The sequence below is a fragment of the Chrysemys picta genome, chromosome 3 (assembly GCF_011386835.1).
Source record: "Chrysemys picta bellii isolate R12L10 chromosome 3, ASM1138683v2, whole genome shotgun sequence".
Taxonomy (NCBI): Eukaryota; Metazoa; Chordata; order Testudines; family Emydidae; genus Chrysemys; species Chrysemys picta.
The window spans coordinates 153369191-153391450 of NC_088793.1; the positions used below are offsets into that span (position 1 = coordinate 153369191).

A 22260-nucleotide genomic window follows, 5' to 3' on the forward strand; every position below is an offset into this window, starting at 1 on the left:
GGTGTAGTTCATACTTCTCCACCACTTCCAGAGCACATAACTCAAGATCTAACTAACTTTGGTACTGTTACTAGTATAAGCTTTGTGTAAAAATAAACTTTGCCTGAATAATTTCTTAAATATATTAAGTTCTGCTTTGGGTAGGTTCATCCCATCTGTTGCTGTGACCAGCATAGTGGGGAAAGGAGAGAACTCCATCAGCATTTACATTGAGTCACCCACTATGTCTTGTACATTACATCAAAGTACTGAGAATAAAGTCCCTAGTGTCTTTCCTGTAGAACTTCCTTTACAGCTTCCATGGATCTAGAGGAACTTGTGGGTGTTTTGCAACAGCAGTTCATTGGAGATGGAGAGGTGCAAACTGATTTTCATCATTTGGCACATGAAAATTTCAGCTAGAGTGAAGTTACATATAAGCAAATAGTGTTCTCTGAAGGTATCGGAGCAAATTCGGAGGTAATGTCTATGAAGGTGTGATTTAGTCTCTGTGGCTCTGATTCTCAGATGCATCCAATAATCCCTAGCTGCAGCTGGGAGTGGGGGGGGGAGTGTGTAGTCCTGGGCCAAGTCCTCAGCATAATTTGCAGCAGCCTCAATGCTGCCTTAAAGGGCATTACCTGGTAACCCCAAGGGGCTATTCAGGCAGCTGAGGATTGCCAGAGCCCAAGGGTGCCACATTTCTTTAGCATGAGCCATGAGAAGATGAAACAGAGCTCCCTGACTTTCCAGGGATCCCCATTGTTAGAGGGGAGCACACCCTCCAGCCAGATACAGCAGGTTTAAATAGGATTTGCAACAGGGACACCTCAGTTACTGGCAAATAACCCACCTTTCTCCTTTAGGCATTATCATGAGCTAATTCAGTTTAAACTAAATGGAAGGATAAACAAAAATAGATCTGTGACTAGGGTTTTTGATTTCAAAATGGCTAACTTAAAAAAATTAAGGAAATTAGTTAGGGAAGTGGATTGGACTGAAGAACTTGTGGATCTAAAGGTGGAGGAGGCCTGGAATTACTTCAAGTCAAAGTTGCAGAAACTATCAGAAGCCTACATCCCAAGAAGGGAAAAAATTCATAGGCAGAAGTTGTAGACCAAGCTGGATGAGCAAGCATCTCAGGTGATTAAGAAAAAGCAGAAAGCCTACAAGGAGTGGAAGATGGGAGTGATCAGCAAGGAAAGCTACCTTATTGAGATCTGAACATGTAGGGATAAAGTGAGAAAGGCCAAAAGCCATGTAGAGTTGGACCTTGCAAAGGGAATTAAAACCAATAGGAAAAGGTTCTATAGCCATATAAATAAGAAGAAAACAAAGAAAGAAGTGGGACCGCTAAACACTGAGGATGGAGTGGAGGTTAAGGATAATCTAGGCATGGCCCAATATCTAAACAAATACTTTGCCTCACTCTTTAATGAGGCTAATGAGGAGCTTAGGGATAATGGTAGAATGACAAATGGGAATGATGATATGGAGGTAGATATTACCACATCCGAGGTAAAAGCCAAACTCAAACAGCTTAATGGGACTAAATCGGGGGGCCCAGATAATCTTCATCCAAGAATATTAAAGTAACTGGCACATGAAATTGCGAGCCCATTAGCAAGAATTTTTAATGAATCTGTAAACTCAGGGGTTGTACTGTATGACTGGAGAATTGCTAATGTAGTTCCTATCTTTAAGAAAGGGGAAAAAAGTGATCCAGGCAACTACAGGCCTGTTAGTTTGACATCTGTAGTATGCAAGGTTTTGGAAAAAAATTTGAAGGAGAAAGTAGTTAAGGACATTGAGGTCAATGGTAATCGGGACAAATTGCAACATGGTTTTACAAAAGGTAGATTGTGCCAAACCAACCTGATCTCCTTCTTTGAGAAAGTAACAGATTTTTTAGACAAAGGAAACGAACAGGATCTAATTTACCTCGATTTCAGTAAGGCATTTGATACAGTTCCACATGGGGAATTATTAGCTAAATTGGAAAAGATGGGGATCAATATGAAAATTGAAAGGTGGATAAGGAGCTGGTTAAAAGGGAGACTACAACAAGTAGTACTGAAAGGTGAACTGTCAGGCTGGAGGGAACTTACTAGTGGAGTTCCTCAGGGATCGGTTTTGGGACCAATCTTCTTTAATCTTTTTATTACTGACCTTGGCACAAAAAGTGGGAATGTGCTAATAAAGTTTGTGGATGACAAAAAGCTGGGAGGTATTGCCAATACAGAGAAGGACCAGTATCATACAGGAAGCTCTGGATGACCTTGTAAACTGGAGTAATAGTAATAGGATGAAATTTAATAGTGAAAAGTGCAAGGTCATGCATTTAGGGATTAATAACAAGAATTATTGTTATAAGCTGGGGATGCATCAGTTGGAAGAAACAGGAGGAGAAGGACCTCGGAGTATTGGTTGATCACAGAATGACTATGAGCTGCCAATGTGATATGACTCTGAAAAAAGCTAATGCGGTCTTGGGATGCATCAGGCGAGGTATTGCCAGTAGAAATAAGGAGGTGTTAGTACCGTTATACAAGGCACTGGTGAGACCTCATCTGGAATACTGTGTGCAGTTCTGGTCTCCCAGGTTTAAGAAGGATGAATTCAAACTGGAACAGGTACAGAGAAGGGCTGCTAGGATGATCCGAGGAATGGAAAGCCTGTCTTATGAAAGGAGACTCAAAGAGCTTGGCTTGTTTAGCCTAACCAAAAGAAGGCTGAGAAGAGATATGATTGCTCTCTATAAATATATCAGAGGGATAAATACTAGGGAGGGAGAGGAATTATTTAAGCTCAGTACCAATGTGGACACAAGAACAAATGGATATAAATTGGCCATCAGGAAGTTTAGACTTGAAATTAGATGAAGGTTTCTAACCATCAGAGGAGTGAAGTTCTGGAACAGCCTTCCAAGGGGAGCAGTGGGGGCAAAAGACATATCTGGCTTGAAGACTAAGCTTGATAAGTTTATGGAGGGGATGGTATGATGGGATAGCCTAATTTGACAATTTAATTGGTCTTTGACTATTGGGGTAAATATGCCAAATGGCCTGTGATGGGATGTTAGATGGGGTGGGATCTGAGTTACTACAGAGAATTCTTTCCTGGGTGTCTAGCTGGTGAGTCTTGCCCACATACTCAGGGTTTAGCTGATCGCCATATTTGGGGTCGGGAAGGAATTTTCCTCTAGGGCAGATTGGCAGAGGCCCTGGGGGGTTTTTGCCTTCCTCTGCAGCATGGGGCATGGGTCACTTGCTGGAAGATTCTCGGCATCTTGAAATCTTTAAACCATGATTTGAGGACTTCAATGGCTCAGACACAGGTTTGATACAGGAATGGGTGGGTGAGATTCTGTAGCCTGTGTTGTGCAGGAGGTCAGACAAGATGATCATAATGATCCCTTCTGACCTTAAAGTCTATGAGTCTATGATTATCTAGCCTAGGGGAAAGGGTGTTTAAAAAAACCCAATACATGAGCTAATACATTTTTAAGGGGACCAAAGCCCTGAGGTAAGTGGGGAAATGGGATCCTGGGAGGAAGCACAAGCAGGAGAGCGCAAGAGGGGAGGACTCCTGTCTCATGCTGAGAAAGAGGGACGATCGATGAGTTATCTTAAGTGCCTATACACAAATGCAAGAAGCCTGGGAAACAAGCAGGGAGAACTGGAAGTCCTGGCACAGTCAGGGAACTATGATGTGATTGGAATAACAGAGACTTGGTGGGATAACTCACATGACTGGAGTACTGTCATGGATGGATATAAACTGTTCAGGAAGGACAGGCAGGGCAGAAAAGGTGGGGGAGTTGCGTTGTATGTAAGAGAGGAGTATGACTGCTCAGAGCTCCGGTATGAAACTGCAGAAAAACCTGAGAGTCTCTGGATAAAGTTGAGAAGTGTGAGCAACAAGGGTGATGTCGTGGTTGGAGTCTGCTATAGACCACCAGACCAGGGGGATGAGGTGGACGAGGCTTTCTTCTGGCAACTAGCAGAAGTTGCTAGATCGCAGGCCCTGGTTCTCATGGGAGACTTTAATCACCCTGATATCTGCTGGGAGAGCAATACAGCGGTGCACAGGCAATCCAGGAAATTTTTGGATAGTGTAGGGGACAATTTCCTGGTGCAAGTGCTGGAGGAACCAACTAGGGGCAAAGCTTTTCTTGACCTGCTACTCACAAACAGGGAAGAACTAGTAGGGGAAGCAAAAGTGGATGGGAACCTGGGAGGCAGTGACCATGAGATGGTCGAGTTCAGGATCCTGACACAAGGAAGAAAGGAGAGCAGCAGAATACGGACCCTGGACTTCAGAAAAGCAGACTTTGACTCCCTCAGGGAACAGATGGGCAGGATCCCCTGGGAGAATAACATGAAGGGCAAAGGGGTCCAGGAGAGCTGGCTGTATTTTAAAGAATCCTTATTGAGGTTGCAGGAACAAACCATCCCGATGTGTAGAAAGAATAGTAAATATGGCAGGCGACCAGCTTGGCTAAACAGTGAAATCCTTGCTGATCTTAAACGCAAAAAAGAAGCTTACAAGAAGTGGAAGATTGGACAAATGACCAGGGAGGAGTATAAAAATATTGCTCAGGCGTGCAGGAGTGAAATCAGGAAGGCCAAATCACACTTGGAGTTGCAGTTAGCAAGAGATGTTAAGAGTAACAAGAAGGGTTTCTTCAGGTATGTTAGCAACAAGAAGAAAATCAAGGAAAGTGTGGGCCCCTTACTGAATGAGGGAGGCAACCTAGTGACCGAGGATGTGGAAAAAGCTAATGTACTCAATGATTTTTTTGCCTCTGTCTTCACGCACAAGGTCAGCTCCCAGATTGCTGCACTGGGCAGTACAGCATGGGGAGAAGGTGACCAACCCTCTGTGGAGAAAGAAGTGGTTCGGGACTATTTAGAAAAACTGGACGTGCACAAGTCCATGGGGCCGGATGCGCTGCATCCGAGGGTGCTAAAGGAGTTGGCGGGTGAGATTGCAGAGCCATTAGCCATTATTTTTGAAAACTCATGGCGATCAGGGGAGGTCCCAGATGACTGGAAAAAGGCTAATGTAGTGCCCATCTTTAAAAAAGGGAAGAAGGAGGATCCGGGGAACTACAGGCCAGTCAGCCTCACCTCAGTCCCTGGAAAAATCATGGAGCAGGTCCTCAAGGAATCAATTATGAAACATTTAGAGGAGAGGAAAGTGATCAGGAACAGTCAGCATGGATTCACGAAGGGGAAGTCGTGCCTGACTAACCTAATTGCCTTCTATGATGAGATAACTGGCTCTGTGGATGAGGGGAAAGCAGTAGATGTGTTATTCCTTGACTTTAGCAAAGCTTTTGATACGGTCTCCCACAGTATTCTTGCCGCCAAGTTAAAGAAGTATGGGCTGGATGAATGGACTGTAAGGTGGATAGACAGCTGGCAAGATCGTCGGGCTCAACGGGTAGTGATCAATGGCTCCATGTCTAGTTGGCAGCCGGTTTCAAGCGGAGTGCCCCAAGGGTCGGTCCTGGGGCCGGTTTTGTTTAATATCTTTATTAATGATCTGGAGGATGGTGTGGACTGCACTCTCAGCAAATTTGCAGATGACACTAAACTAGGAGGCGTGGTAGATACACTAGAGGGTAGGGATCGGATACAGAGGGACCTAGACAAATTAGAGGATTGGGCCGAAAAAAACCTGATGAGGTTCAACAAGGACAAGTGCAGAGTCCTGCACTTAGGACGGAAGAATCCCATGCACTGCTACAGACTAGGGACCGAATGGCTAGGTAGCAGTTCTGCAGAAAAGGACCTAGGGGTCACAGTGGACGAGAAGCTGGATATGAGTCAACAGTGTGCTCTTGTTGCCAAGAAGGCTAACGGCATTTTGGGCTGTATAAGTAGGGGCATTGCCAGCAGATCGAGGAACGTGATCGTTCCCCTTTATTCGACATTGATGAGGCCTCATCTGGAATACTGTGTCCAGTTTTGGGCCCCACACTACAAGAAGGATGTGGAAAAATTGGAAAGAGTCCAGCGGAGGGCAACAAAAATGATTAGGGGTCTGGAGCACATGACTTATGAGGAGAGGCTGAGGGAACTGGGATTGTTTAGTCTCCAGAAGAGAAGAATGAGGGGGGATTTGATAGCAGCCTTTAACTACCTGAAGGGGGGTTCCAAAGAGGATGGAGCTCGGCTGTTCTCAGTGGTGGCAGATGACAGAACAAGGAGCAATGGTCTCAAGTTGCAGTGGGGGAGGTCCAGGTTGGATATCAGGAAAAACTATTTCACTAGGAGGGTGGTGAAACACTGGAATGCGTTACCTAGGGAGGTGGTGGAGTCTCCTTCCTTGGAGGTTTTTAAGGCCCGGCTTGACAAAGCCCTGGCTGGGATGATTTAGCTGGGAATTGGTCCTGCTTTGAGCAGGGGGGGTTGAACTAGATGACCTCTTGAGGTCCCTTCCAACTCTGATATTCTATGATTCTGTGATAAACAGCACTTAACTAAAATGCTTAAATGACAAGTAGTATCTAAAGGATCAAGTTTGTCCACAAAACTGGCACCAGGGAGGAATCCAAGTGGGATTAGCTTAGGCGGCCTCCAAGTAAGAAGGAACATAAATCCAGACATTTAAGGATCTAGGAGAAGGTGGTGACAACATCTATATCTTTAGAAGATGGATCCACATTTTTTATTGGAGGGCTTTCACTTGCCATTGAAAACCAGTGCCAAGACAGACTACCATATCGATGATGAGTGCTCTGCTCTGGGTGCTGAGTTTACAGCAGGTATGGAAGAGCCTTTGCAACCATGCTTTGACCATCAAGAATTATTTCTTTTTCTTCCAGAAATAATCTCTTGAAATGTAAGGCACTGGGACAACTATAGCCTGAGTTTTTGACATAGATGAAGGATGTCAGTACAAATAGATGATTTTGAGGCTGTCAGTGTCAGAAAACTTGGCACCAAAACACTCCTGCACAAGCGAAGTTTGAAGTGCCTGTCTTTCTCCAACTTGGCTTTTTGAGTGAATTGGGAAGAAGACTGACAAACATCATGTCCCTGCCCCAGATGTGGGAAGCATAATAAATGCTGGTTGGGAAGGCACTTTGTGACTTTTTCTCTCACAGTTTGAATCCTGATTGTTCTGGGTTCAGGATCTGACATTTTGGGAACATCAAGGTGGTGAAGAGAAACGGAAACCTTTTACCAGTTCTCAACACTCTTACACACCAACCAGTAACAAGAAAACTATTAAACAGTTATCTATAAGAGCAAAAGGAACAACAAGAAAAAGAGAGCGAGAAATCAGAAAGTGCATCACAATGGCAGGACTCTTTCAGCATAAGTTCCTGGGAAGCCTTGCGTAATGGGAAATTACTACAGCTAAACAATTTCAAATCTAGTTTGTGGAGAGGATTTTCATTGTTGGAATCTAAAGGTCAAACAATAGCATTGCAAGTCAGTAGAAACCACCTCATAACGGCACAGTACAATGTCAGTGCAGATTTGCTACCATTTAAACAATAAAATCCAACACTGCAACTGCATTAAAATAACGTTAAACTTAGGGTGAAATTTCACAAAAACAAGTGAATTGTGAGTCAAGTATGTTTTCAGCACCTGGCTTCCAAGCCTCTTGGATTTAGACATATATTAATATATGTAGCCTTCTTGAGACCTTGCACCACTGTCAGGGTTTTAAAGGACTGGAAGAACATGTAAACATTGAGTGGTCTGATTCTTCCTTTTCTCAGATATTTACTATGTGCAATAGCGAAACTTTCTTTTTAGTGGATAGTAAGGTCAAGGAAAGATAAGTGCTTTACTCTCAGTGGTGTCCTTGAGCATAGCACTTGCAATTCAGTGTACGCTATTATCAACACGTATTGGTTAAATACAGAGAATGTGTGTTGTTTTCTGAAGTGCTAAAGAAAAATTGCCATAGAAACCCAGTGACTTACACCTTGAACTTGGAAAATGACCATTTGAAGAAACAAAAACAAAAGATTCTTGCAGCAAGACACTTATCAAAGAGCTAGACATCTGCCTGTGCGATGATACACACCCATTCTGAGCAGCAAAGATAGCAAACCCCTTATACTCAGGGCATGTCTACACTGGCAGTTACAGCGCCAGCAGTTACATCGCCACTCAGAGAACACTGAAGGGAAACTGTTCTTGTGTGTTCACACACTGTCAGCTGCCTGCGCAATAGCAGTACATTAATCGGAAGGGGTATTTCTCTATGGTTCTCCAGGCACTTGTGGATCACCGTGGGCATATCACGGACATTAAAGCAGGCTGGTCTGGAAAGGTGCATGACGCACGCATCTTTTGGAACACTGGCCTGTTCAGGAAGCTGCAAGCAGGGACTTTCTTCCCAAAAGAGAAGATCACCATAGGGGAAGTTGAAATGCCCATTGTGATCTTAGGAGACCCTGCCTGTCCCTTAATGCCGTGGCTTATGAAGCCATACACGGGGCAACTTGACAGCAGCAAAGAGCAGTTCAACAACAGGCTGAGCAAGTGCAGAATGACTGTTAAGTGTGCTTTTGGCCATTTAAAGGCCCGCTGACGCTGCCTCTATGGGAAGCTGGACCTGGCCGATGACAATATTCCTATGCTTATAATAAATAAATAATAAATAATAAATAATGGAGATATCTCATCTCCTAGAACTGGAAGGGACCTTGAAAGGACATCAAGTCCAGCCCCCTGCCTTCACTAGCAGGACTAAGTACTGATTTTTGCCCCAGATCCCCAAGTGGCCCCCTCAAGGATTGAACTCACAACCCTGGGTTTAGCAGGCCAATGCTCAAACCACTGAGCTGTCCCTCCCCCCAAATATAGCAGTGTGCCTCACACTCAATCATATTTGTGAAGAGAAGGGTGAAAGGTTCATTCAGGGCTGAATCCCAGAGGCACAGCACCTGGAGGCTGAGTTTGAACAGCCAGAGACCAGTGCTATTAGGGGGGCACAGCACAGGGCCATAGGGATCAGGGATGCCTTGAGGCAGCAATTTGAAGCTGAAAGCCACTAATATTTGTTGCTATGCTCGGGAGAGCAGTGCTTGTAATGCTAGGAGGTGATTGTGATTGGTGCAGACTATGCAATATGAAGATTTAACATAATTGTCTGTTGCTTTGTAGGGCTCTGTTTGCTTTCAGTTAATAGAATAAAGATTTCTTTCTTACCAACACAATTTTTTTATTAAAAAACAACAACCGGAGGAGAGAGTCAAACAAAAAAAACCCATCAGTAGTGAGGGGGATGGGGGAAGGGAAGGTCCCAGGAGGAGGTGGAGTCCCGGGATGGCTAAAGATTTGTGTATGCCCAGGGATCATATCCAGCCTTCTCCTATGGAGTACAAGGCAGCGGCTACTGTACTTCAGCAGGGCCAAACTGCAGAGTGATGGGTATTGAGTGCAGTGGGTACTGGGAGTCCGCAGTGCTGGACTGAGATGGGGCAGGAGTGCAATGCAGCAGGTACAGACTGGGGTCAGGAGGTTGATAAGAGTGTGTTGGCGGTGCCTGGGGGAAGCATGGGAAAGAGTATTGCGACAGCGGCTGCAGGGGAGGGCGGGTGCGGAGCTGCTCGGTTTGCAGTGCTAGTATCGCCTGGAGCATGGCTGCTTGGCACTCTATAATATTTAAGAGTCTCTCCGTGGCTTCATTCTGGCATAACGCATTCTCCTTTCGGTCCCTCTTCTTGCTGTCCTGCCGCTCCTTCAATTCCTGTTTCTCGGCAGCGGAGTGCATCATAACTTCATGCAGAAAGTCCTCTTTAGTTCCTCTTGGCTGCTTTCTAATTCTGCACAGCCATTCAGCCGCTGATAACAAAGAGGGAGGTTGGGCTCCTAAGGTCGTCTCTGAAGTTTAAACGCAACATTTTACAGAAGCAGTATTGTTTGCAATACATAGAACACTGATTCAGTGATTTAAAACACAACCAGTACTCACACACCTTTCTCTAACTGGCTGACCCCAGGCAAGCACACATGAAGCACAAGCCCCCCAAAATGGTGAGTAGCCACTGGGGAAACCAGTGTTCCCGGACCCTACTGTACACTGGGCATGTGGCGCTTGGGGAGAGCCAGCACTGTAGGGGGGGGCCTGATAATCATTCCTGTCCCCACACTTTCCACAGGAGGTGATCATTATGGAAGATATCTCACCGCTGAGGGTGAGCAGGAAATCAAGGGACGGTCTTCTCCAAGACTGCGGCTTCCACCCTGGCCCCTATGCGGCTTGCCTGTGTGCAGCAATGGTCCTCCACCCCTATGACAGCAGAGTGGTGCGGGAAAGTTACCGTTAATGGGGCAAGAAACAAAGCAGCTCTGCCAAAGAACCTGCGGCAGCAGATTGCCCAGTATGTCCATGAGAGTTTCCTGGAGATCTCTGAGGCAGATTCCTGTGAAGTGAGGGAGTCAATCAACATCCTGTTCCGCTGCTCAGACTAGGCATGTGGTGAGAGACAAGCCTGCTTTCTGCAACCCTCCTGCCCCCAACAACTTGCTTCAGCGATTCCCCAAATCATATCCACTTACCAGGGGCCTCCTCTCCTGTTTGCGCTTCACCAACATCTAACAGCTGTGACTGGCTAGCCTCCTCCAGGGTAGAAAAGAGCTCCTAACTGCATGCATCTCTGACCTCCAAGTCATCCTCTGCCTCTGGGTCCCCCTCCACATCCTCATCCAAGATTTCTCCTCCTGGCTCGGTCCACTCTTGACTGGCACACGAGCCAACGAAGTATCCGCAGGGGACTTTGCAGTGGAGGTGGGGTCACCACTGAGAATCGCATCCAGCTCTTTGTAGAACTGGCAGCTCATGGGCGCAGCACCGGGGCGGCGGTTTGCCTCCCACGCCTTGTGGTAGGCGTTCCGCGGCTCCTTCACTTTGACACTGCACTGTAGTGTGTCCCAGTCATGGCCCCTTTCTGTCGTGGATTGTGAAATCTGTCTGTAGGTATCATAATTCCTATGGCTGGAGCGCAGCTGGGATTGGACAGCGTTCTCTCCCCAAATGCTGATGAGGTCCAGCAGCTCGGGATTGCCTGGTGCGTGGAGCAGGCATGGCCATCTAGAAAGATGTGTTGAGACCACTGCATGCATCACCGAGCAAACAGGAAGGGGACTTTCAAAATTCCAAAGAATTTACAGGGTGGGGAATGACGGTTGGTCACCTGAGGGCAGCGCAGTAGAGTTCAAACTGATGTCCAGATTGGCGAGAACAGGCATTGTGGGACACCTCCAGGAGCCCAATCACAGCGCTGTAATCAATCACGGTGTCTACACTGACACCGCAGCACTGTAGCCCCGGCGCAGAAAGCTGGATGCCTCTCATCGGGGTGGTTCTTTACAGCGCTGCAACTGCATGGTTTCTGATCACTAAGTGGCTTGGCAGTGTGTACACCTCGGGAATTACAACGCAGAAAGCTGCTTTACTGCGCAGAAACTTGCCAGTGTAGACAGGGCCTCATTGTCAGCTAAGACGTAAACAGTTGTGAGTGGGTTGCAAAGGCATCGTGTTCAGCACCTGGGTGAGAGGCTTTTGCACACAGGAGTTTTGCTGCACTCCAGGGAGTGTTGCAGCCAGTCCTCCTTAGCTTGCTGTAATATCATTGTGATATAGGGCCATTTGAGGGGAAGGAAGTAAAGCAGAGAAATGAAGGGACCTCGGCGTTTCCCAAAAGGAAAAAAAAAATCAACCAAAAATTGACAACATCTCTCCAGTCCCAAAGTGGTACAAGGCAGAGATGCCACAAACCAAGCAGCATCAGAGCAGGCTTCCCAGTCCTCATTGTGTCTCAACAGGTACCTGGAAGACTGCATTATTTTTAACACCCTCTTGTCTGGAATCGAAAGACTTGCATGGTGGGAGATGGGATTTTAAAACACTTTTGAGATGTTTAGTTGGGTCGGAGCCCGCTCCACATTGCTCCCAGAAGCCGTGGCATGGCCTCGCTCTGGCTTCTAAGGGCTCTAATGGGAGCTGCAGGGATGGGGCCTGCGGATGGGGCAGCGTGCAGAGCCGCCTGGCCACGCCTCCACATAGGAGCCGGAGAAGGAACATGCCACTGCTTCTGGGAACCGCTTGAGATAAGCGCCGCTCGGAGCTTGCACTCCTGAGCCTATCCCCATGCCCCAACCCCCTACCCCAGCCCTGATCCTCCTCCCGCTCTCCAAACCCCTCGATCCCAGCCGGGAGCACCCTCCTGCACCCCAAACCTCTCATCCCCAGCCCCACCCCAGAGCCTGCACCCCCAGCTGGAACCTGCACTCCTTCTCGCACCCCTGCCCCCGCCTTGATCCCCCTCCCACCCTCTGAACCCCTCAGTTCCAGCCCAGAGCACCCTCCTACACCCCAGACTCCTCATCCCCAACCCCACCCCAGAGCCCTCAGCCCCAACCCCAATTTTGTGAGCATTCATGGTCCGCCATACAATTTCTATTCCCTGATGTGGCCCTCAGGCCAAAAAGTTTGCCCACCCCCTGCTCTAGACAATTCCTGTCACTTCTCGGACATTTCTAAAGTTAGGCATTTCCTCTCTGTCCCCACCAGTAAAACACGGATTTACACAATGACACACTCTTACCTGAATTGCCCCTTTTTCATTTCTCTTTCTCTCATCCCCAGTCTGTCCAACATGCTGCAGCTAAAATAATTGTCTGAACATGTAACCTGGCTGCAGTTCTTTGTATGTCCCCTGTTTCTTTCTGCAGCCATCCAGTAAGTGTGTTGAATAATCATTATTTTAAGTCTTCCATAATGTCTTGCATCTTGCACCAAGATGGGAAAACTCATCCTGGGTAATTGTCTTTGATATTACCTGTACCTCATCCTGGGCAAGACAACAAATGACAAAGTAGAATCCTAAACATGTGGCTTAAGAATTGCGAAGGAAGAATAGGTATTTAATTTTATGAAGTATGACATTCATTTCTGGAAAAACAACAAGGAGTCCAATGGCACCTTAAAGACTAACAGATTTATTTGGGCATAAGCTTTCGTGGGTAAAAAACCCACTTCTTCAGATGCATGGAATGAAAATTACAGATGCAGGCATTATATAATGACACATGAAGAGAAGGGAGTTACCTCACAAGTGGAGAACCAGTGTTGACAGGGTCAATTCAATCAGGGTGGATGTAGTCCACTCCCAATAATAGATGAGGAGGTGTCAATTCCAGGAGAGGAAAAGCTGCTTCTGTAATGAGCCAGCCACTCCCAGTCCCTATTCAAGCCCAGATTAATGGTGTTGAATTTGCAAATGAATTTTAGTTCTGCTGTTTCTCTTTGAAGTCTGTTTCTGAAGTTTTTTTGTTCAATGATAGTGACTTTTAAATCTGTAATAGAATGACCAGGGAGATTGAAGTGTTCACCTACTGGCTTTAGTATGTTACCATTCCTGATGTCCGATTTGTGTCTATTTATTCTTTTACGTATTCATTTTTGGGTACATGGAACCCTTAGAAGAGCAATTAATTTAATCTAAACTAACAATAGAGTAATGTGCTTGCTGAAATAGTACTATAGAATCACACTGTAAGGAGGAATTTAAATTAGTATTGCAGCAGCACAGACAAGCACACAAGAGTGAAAAGAAAGGATATTGTAGATGTAGATGAAGATAGCATGGAGTGGTTTGAGCATTGGCCTGCTAAACCCAGGGTTGTGAGTTCAATCCTTGAGGGGGCCACTTAGGGATCTGGGGATTGGTCTTGCTTTGAGCAGGGCTTGGACTAGATGATCTCCTGAGGTCCCTTCCAACCCAGATATTCTATTCTATTCTAAGATTTAATTTGGGAATCATGCCACAGCAGAAAGCTGACTGAAAGGTGATACAGTATTTGTGGTGTTAATATAACAGGGAAGAGAAATATAGATGGATGTTTCAGAAATGGAACTAAATATAGAAATACTCTCTCACACATCCAACTTAACAAAAATGAACTTTCTTGCCATTTAGGAAAATATATGTGGCTTTTTGAGAGACTATTGAAACTAGAAGTCAAGAGGAAAGGAGCAGGCATAAGAGGAGAGTCTCCAGAGGGGAAGAAAGCAAGCAATTTAAAATAAGCATGTAGAGGAAATATAATTAAACATTAAGACAAATAACGCAAGGAGAAATGCTAAGAGGATAACAGAGATACTATGGTTGACAAAATATAAGGGAAATTCCCATATGTGGCAGAATGTTGCAGAGCTAGTCATGATATACTCCAGTAGGCCACATTTTCAAATGTTTACTACAAAAATCTAAGTGCAAACCACATATCTTCTTGTACAAATCAGATGATAACACACACACTTAGCTGGTATAGCCATACTGATGTAAAGTCACTTTAGTGAGCACAGTTTCAGAGTCCATCTCTTCCAAAATTTGGTCCACAAAATCAGGAGCTTTTGTGTATTCAGTAAAGGATACATACTGGTTTACTATTTCGTGTGTGCGCTCGCTCGCTCTCTCTCTCTGTTTCCATTATCATTCTTAGGCTCAAGGTGTGATCTCAGATTCCCTAAGGCATCCTGCAATATTCTTATCTTGCACTATTCATCTGGCCTTTGGCCAGTATTCTCATACACCCTTACAAATTTTATGCAAGTTGATTGTCATTGTCTTCTAATGAGCTTAGCAGGCATATTGCCACAAAGAGGAGAGGAGCTTTCCCTTTTTTTGATTTTACTGTATTTTCAGTCTCAGTCATGATCAGGAGTAATTATTCAGTAGCAGCAAGAAATTCTATCCAGTTTATGAAATTAGATCTCTCGATTGATTGTGGAGATTCAGCATATCCATTTGTCTGATGCGATATCTGGAATTCTTGGCATGCATTATTACCATAGCAGTAGATATAAGTAATACAGTGAACATAATTTACAAGTATCCTCATTTCAGAAATTACAGAGAAATACTCTGCGAGAAAATATAAATATGGATTGTAAAGCAGATTTAAAACAAAAGCTAGAAAAATGAAGAGCTCACAATATAGAGAGTAGTAGGTGAAAGTCACAAGTGGCAGAATTAAGGTTTAATTTCCTTTGATTTACCTGGCAAATAAAAGATCTTGAGGAGCCTATAATTGCAGAAGTGGACACATTTTGCTGTTAGTACAGAGTCCCAACGGTACAATATAAACCAACATGCAGTGATCAGGATGGATTCATTCTGTGGGTTGATAAAGTGACTCAGTAAGTTCATCATAGAGAAGACAGTGATACTAAGGTCCAGAATACATAAAGTACACCCCCATTTACAAAATGATTTGTCTTTATTCCAAACTTTCCCTCAGAAAGGTTTTTTGTTTTTTTTTTAACCAATTAGCAAGCAAGGAATTACTGCTCATCCATTTAATTTATTCACCACAGAGAATTAACTAATGCTTTTATAAACTGCTCTACTACTGTCAACACTGACCCTGTATTTCATAAATGTTCCTGGAAGAAGGCAGATCAAGGGCTTATCCATTGCCAGTATTCTCACTTTCCCAGCTGATTGTGCAATTCCACTGAGTGATTGTGGTGCTATATTTGAAGCTTTTTCAAAAGTTGAGTAAATCCAGTTATCCCAGAAGTGTGGTGAGCATCAAATATATAACAGATGCCAAGTTTGTAATGCTGTAGCAAATAGTTTAACCTTTCCTTTCACACTGTTTCTCACTCAGAGAGCCCAACACTGTTTATCTCTGTACCTGATATACTGTTGTACCTAGACTAAAGGAATTAAAATACAAATCAAGGGAAGAAAAGAGAACAATTGCCAATGATTCACGAAAGCTATCCACAAAATATTTTTTCCTGCAAAACATAGTTTTGGAATGTATAAAATATTGAATACGCATTTATGCTGACACTACAAGACGACATTGGTACTGATCACATTAGCAGTGCTGCATATGATTGTGGTCAGTTCATCAAAGGAAGTAACACTACTGAAATTAAAAAGATTGAAGCACAAGAATCACCAAAAATACACTGTAGAATTTTGAGAATCAGGCCTCTTATTTATGTGACTAAATATGGACATAGGCAGCTAACTTCGGGCTCCCATTTTTAAAAAATCTTGGCTGTAGGTACTACGCACACATGATTGTTCTGAGTTTGTTCTTTGCTAACCACAAACTTTCTTTTTCCCCACTAGGGCTTATTTCAAAACGTTTGTCCCTCAGTTCCAAGAGGCAGCTTTTGCCAATGGAAAGCTGTAGGAAACACCAAGTCTGGAGAAGATGCCAGACAGATTCTTACATCCACATGCATGTCAGCCCCAAGAGGACTTCCTGGAAGTGGGTTGGAATCTCTTTTTTTTATATACTTTTTGCCTCTGGAATAGCTTTGATCACCACAGACTTCATTAAGTCTATAAAACAAGGACTTCAGCTGTCTAATTCTAAACTGAATATTTGATACTCCTTCTCCAATCCTCTCCTACCACTATCATTTTCTTTTATAGCCACTGGATTAAATTAAAACCTTAGTGTTTAGATGTGATACCATTTCCCTGTGACAACAATGTTTAATGCAATGCCTTGTTTCAGAAATGCTTGTCTTTCAGGTGTTGTTAAGAAGTGATTGTTTTCATACCAATATTCTGTTGTTCTGAACCTTTGTATATTTTCAGCATATCCTAATAATAGATAAAGCTGCCATACTTACCAGAAATGCCTAATGGACTATATAATGCCATATTCTGCCTCTGACATTTGCCTATATTTATGGTTCTTACTGACACATGTATGAGTCGCAATATTTAACTGCTCAGTGCCTTTCAGGTGCATCTGATGTTGACATGGCAGTATTTTTGTAATATCTCAGTTGAAAACTCATCATGAGTTGAATTAAGTGTCTTTATAGTCTAGTTTATTTCAGGTATTACAACTTAAGGTGACTTTCTAATTGATGTCAGTTGCTGTTACTGACAAAGGTCTATCGTCTTAGTATCAACTGTTCAAGTAACCAGTTGTGTAAATTAAGGAGACAAAATAGAGCTCCTGCATAGTCCCACAACTCTATCAAGTAACGTAAATACCACTAATGAAACAGGCCTTTAACAAGGAATTACTGGAGTCTTTGAAGGCAATAAATACAATAATTTAGGGAAGCAGATTTATTTAACCTAAAATTTATTTAACCTAAAATTTATTTAACCTAAAATGCAGCTTTAGTAAGCACATATATTTAAAGAATTGATGAGAAGACATAATGGAATGCATCAGTTTTTCTAATGCTGTAATGGTAAATGAAGAATCCCAGCCACTCATCTTCCCCTTCTTGTGATATGTTATAGCAGGCCATATATAGCTGACTCTTAGTGGTGTCACTTCCCAAATTAAATTGTAGATAGACCAGGGTACTTTCCAACATGGAATAAAGTTGGTGTGTTGTTATAAATGGAATACAGAAAAAGTACCGTCTGCTAAGTGTTAGGGAACTGGACTGATGAGCTGTTCTGAAGACATAATAGAAAAAGTAATATATCACTATTTCTGCTAATGTTATGAAATATGTATACAAATTTTAATTGATTGGCAGTATTGCCCCAATCTCCTTGTAACTTTGGATTTTTAGAGAAAAGTATTGTCTACTAGAAGAACTGTGTGTCCAAGGAACAAGTGTGATCCTTATAAATTAAATTTTCTTAATTAATACATTATATTAGTCTAGTTTCCCTGAGAAACTACCAACCTTCTAGCAAATTCTATTTTTTTTAAATAATCATATACTATCGAAAATCAAAGTCAGTTAGGAGTTGAAGACCAAGTTGAAGTCAAATCATAGGCCTTATTTAGGGTTACCATATTTAAACATTAAAAAAAGAGGACACTCCACGGGGCCCCGGCCCCGCCCCTTCCCCAAAGTCCCCGCCCCCTCCCCTGAGCGCCCCGCATTCCCCCTCCTCCCTCCCAGCCACGCGAAACAGCTGCCCAAGCACTACCGGCTTCACGGTTTGCCAGGTAGCCCCCAGACCTCCAGACCCTGTGCCCCCGGCCGGGCGCTTTCCCTCCCGGGCTCCGGCTGCGCTGGGGAAGCCGGTAGCGCTCAGGCAGCTCGGCTCTTCAGCTACACAAAGCTGAGGTGTCTTGGGGGAGCAGCAGCAACCGCTGCCGCCGCCGTGGGGGAATCCACCTGCAGCTCGCAGTCTGCTGGAGCCGCTCTAAGGTAAGCAGGGGACTGGGACAGAGATGCCGGCAAAACAAAGCTGCGAGTATTTTCCCGGACATGTTCGGCTTTTTGGCAATTCCCCCCGGACAGGGATTTGAGGACCAAAAAGCTGGACATGTCCGGGAAAATCCGGACGTATGGTAACCCTACCTTATTCCAAGTCTAAAGAAAAAGTGAGGGGACAGATTTTGTCCCCTTATCCAGTCCTTTGTAACTGTTGCTGAGTCACAAAGGGGCTGTAAACAGCCTTCAAAGGGCTGAGGACAAATTCTCCCAGCACAGGTACTATATTGCGCTGCTGTAAACAGAACTGAAGCCCTTTGCTGAGCTAAACTAAGCAGGGTTGTTTTTAAATACGTCTTTGCTATTCATGCATCATAACTGCATATGAACAAAATTTACATTAATCTATACAAGACCACCATAAACCTGCACTTTCTGAGGTATAAATCAAAATTGCATACAAATACGCCAAGAATATTTTCATATATGCTGTGGTTGGGAGGGGATATAGAAAGACAGTTATTCTCCTGCTGAAATCCAAGGTCCTGTGCTAGTTTTTTTGCTCCGTCTCTGAAAGGAAATATTTCAAATGTTTCTTTTCTAGTGATGCACAGCTGAAACTAGGTAAGAGTAGCTTGTATACCATTATGTATTTACACTGTATTTATTAACTTAGGAACTCTGTGATGGGACCGACTTCTTTAAGAAGATTTGGAAGGTTCACTCGAGAATATCTGCTTAGATTTTTGATTGCTCAAGTGGCATCAGTAATATCTCAATTTTTTATCTTATTTACATGCCAGAAATTGTCATGAAGCTACCAAAGGCTGGTAATAGTCCTCAAGCATTTCAATATGACAGTCATCTACACATTTTTAATCAAAATTCTATCCTTAACATCAATACTATGTATTTTGGATATTGGACTACTCTAATACTGTGGTCTCTGTGCTCCAAAACTCTCCTAAGGCGCCACTCCAACACTATAAAGAACTAACCAATCATTTGATATATTCAAATTCACTAATATCTAATGATTGTTCAGTGGCTTAGGTGAAATGCATTGATGGTTTCAGTCCAGTTCCTAATTGATCATATGTCCACATGACAAACCGCAGTTGGCATTATTGTTTGCCATGTAGTCAGAGAGTTCATGGATTGAAAGGATGATGGAGAGTGAGCTTTATTACCCTAATTTATAGTCCCTCAAAATCACAATTGAGGTACGTTGTCCTCCGTTGGGAGAAACTTGTACTGCCTGTAGCTTGGCTAAATGGGTAATTTCAGTCTCCAGGTCTAACATTTTGGAATTTTCATTTTTTTTTAAGTACAGTATTCTAATCCTAGATGGTATGAGCATTTGCTTTTCCCCATCTGTAAAATGGAAATAATTATATTAACCTCCTTTGTAAAGCACTGTGAGATCTACTGATGAAGAGCTACGTGGTGTCATTACTTATCATTCCAGAGCAGTGCTTCTCAAGCTGCGATCCATGAACCACTAACAGTCCATAGAGCCCATCCTGATCATTCACAGAATGATATATTTTGAAAAATAGGCAGTGAGAGAATTGGTGTATTGGGAGAAGCATGAGAGAATTTCTCTCTTATAAATTGGTCTACAGAATGAGAAAATGGGGAGCTTAAGAGAGAGTTTGTTTGACCAGTCTTACATTAACAAGTTACAGATATTTGTTGAGGCAAATGCAATTATGCATGTGGTTATTACCTATTTGCATAGAGTTGAGTGTATATTCTAATTATAACATTCCTTGCAACCAGTTTAATGGGAATGAGACCATCACTCTTTTGTTCTTATATATGCAGTTAAAAAAAATACAGAAGCTTGACTCAGTTAACTATAGAACATATGATAAATAACTAAACACCTTGAAATTGTTGTGAATATGTCTAAAGAATTTAAGTTCCACCCCAACATATGCTTCAACTAAGGGAATGTGTTTGCTCTTTATTCAATAAGCTTGTGAATTCAGACTTTATCATGGAACTTCCTCAAAATATATTGAATTATGACAACATACAATAAAGCCCTTTTTCTTTATACATCACCCACTCTGCCATGAACTGTACCCACTTATTCAGCTCCAAAGTTGGAGTCTCATCTTACGCGCATTTAACATGCACGAATTCACTTTGCGCGGTCGGCAAAAACCAGAAAAAAGAGAAATTTAACAATTTAAATACTGTACCTGTAGTGCGGGCGATTCCGCCTGCCATGACACTCAATGTAATTTTGACTATACGCGATTTTTGTTTTACTCGCTGACTGCGGAACGTAACCCCAGCGTAAGATGAGACTTGCCTGTAAACTCCTCTGGTAAAGTTATGAAGTAAATAGTTATTCTGGAAGAATAATGAAAAACAGTCAGCGCCTGTATATCTTGACCTTTGATTTTGGAACTTCCTTCCATCCTGCTGGGGCACTGGTTTGGTAGTGAGAGAGTAGCGTCTCACCTGTTGAATCAACAACACAAGTTTCAACACCATCTGAGATTTATTTGGCAGTCATCCCATTCAAGTATTGAGTGTGCCTGACGCAATCTAGTTTCTGAGAGCAGACAAAGATCACTGCTGGAGGTAGCATGTATCTCCTACACATTATTAAAACCTTACTAGACAAAGTTTCCCATAGGTCTCTTGTCCATCCTATCTAGCAACAGCCTTGACTATCAGTGTTCTGGCCCCGACAGTCAGGAAACAAGATCTGTCAATGAACTGCAGCACAAGTTGCTAGATCAGCCCCTGTCCCTCAGACTTCCAAAGCAGGGAAGAGTAGAATAAGAATAAGTAGCCTACTTCAAACAGCACTCCCTGAGACAAGTCTGGAGGGGTATGAGAGGGCTGCAAAAAAACAGGTTACTGATGAGTAACATTTCCTTCTTATGTGTGTCCCTCTTCTCCCATCTTATCTAACAATAGCTTTCACTAGCAGCAGATGTAACAGGCAATAGAAACCTCATGGTAGAGCAGGAAAGACCACCCTTCCAAATTTGGAATCCACTTCAGACATCAAGTCCAATCAATAGTGGCAGATGAATATGAAAGGGGAGTGCCGGGTGGGCACCTTGCAGATATAGAAGATACCTCAGATTTCCAAGCCTATGAGGAAAGCATGCTGCAGGAAGTTGATAAAATTTGGACGTAGCCTCTGAGCCTGGTTGAAAATTGACAGCATGGAGTCCTTTACCCATTGGGCAAGAGAAGTCTATGACAAAGCGGATGACCAATGAGCAATCAATCTTTCCTTAAATAGCTACTGTCTCTTTAATTAACACACAGTTGCTCCCATTAAATCTAAATGTTATATTATTTCAAGCTTTTTAAAATGCTAGTGAAAATCCCTTAATTCACCTACTTTTGAGCTTTTGTCTCTGTTCTCTATAATATTCCAAGGCAGTCTGGCTTTATCTCCACTCACTAACCAAGCCAGATTAGGAACCAATTTAGCTGAATCCATGTTTAAACATGTTTCCATAACTCTGTTTGAACCCCAGTGTGAACAAAGACAATCAGATATATTATCACTTTATACCACACATCTTTCTATGCACAAATGTGAACTCATATAATTTTGTGAGTACATCTCAGCGGTTCTCAAACTTCATTGCACCGCAATCCCCTTCTGACAACAAAAATTACTGCACGACCCCAGGAGGGGGGACTGAAGCCTGAGCCCACCCGAGCCCCGCCGCCCCAGGTAGGGGGGGCCAAAGCCAAACCCCAGGGGCTTCATCCCCGTGGGAGGGTAGGACCTGTAACCTGAGCCCCGCTTCCCAGGGCTGAAGCCTTCGGCCCCGGGCAGTGGGGCTTGACCTTTGGCTTTGGCCCCAGGCCTCAGCAAGTCTAACGCCAACCCTGGTGACCCCATTAAAACAGGGTCATGACTCACTTTGGGGTTCCAACCCATGGTTTGAGAACCGCTAAGCTATTGGTTTCTTGACAGTGAGTTAGAGCAAATTTAAGCTCCATGAGATGTGTTAACAAAGAGACAGCAGTTGTTTAAGTGCATGCAGCTATTTCATAGTCCTGTATTAAATATAGAATAGTGTTCTGTAAAGATGACCAGTCTTTTGCTAGAAGCAGTTCTTACTTGTGAAATTAAGTGTG

General features: G+C 43.5%; 1 protein-coding gene across 2 annotated transcripts in view; it reads left to right on the forward strand.

Moving 5' to 3' along the window:
* BABAM2 (BRISC and BRCA1 A complex member 2) overlaps positions 1-16629 on the forward strand; it is a 308755-nt gene extending 292126 nt beyond the window's left edge. For both annotated transcript variants that reach the window (XM_008174875.4, XM_008174880.4), the window contains one exon: positions 16112-16629. In XM_008174875.4, coding sequence (XP_008173097.1) covers positions 16112-16175 — 64 coding nt within the window. In that variant the 3' untranslated portion in view covers positions 16176-16629. The remainder of the gene's footprint in view (positions 1-16111) is intronic.
* Positions 16630-22260: the final 5631 nt, after the last annotated feature.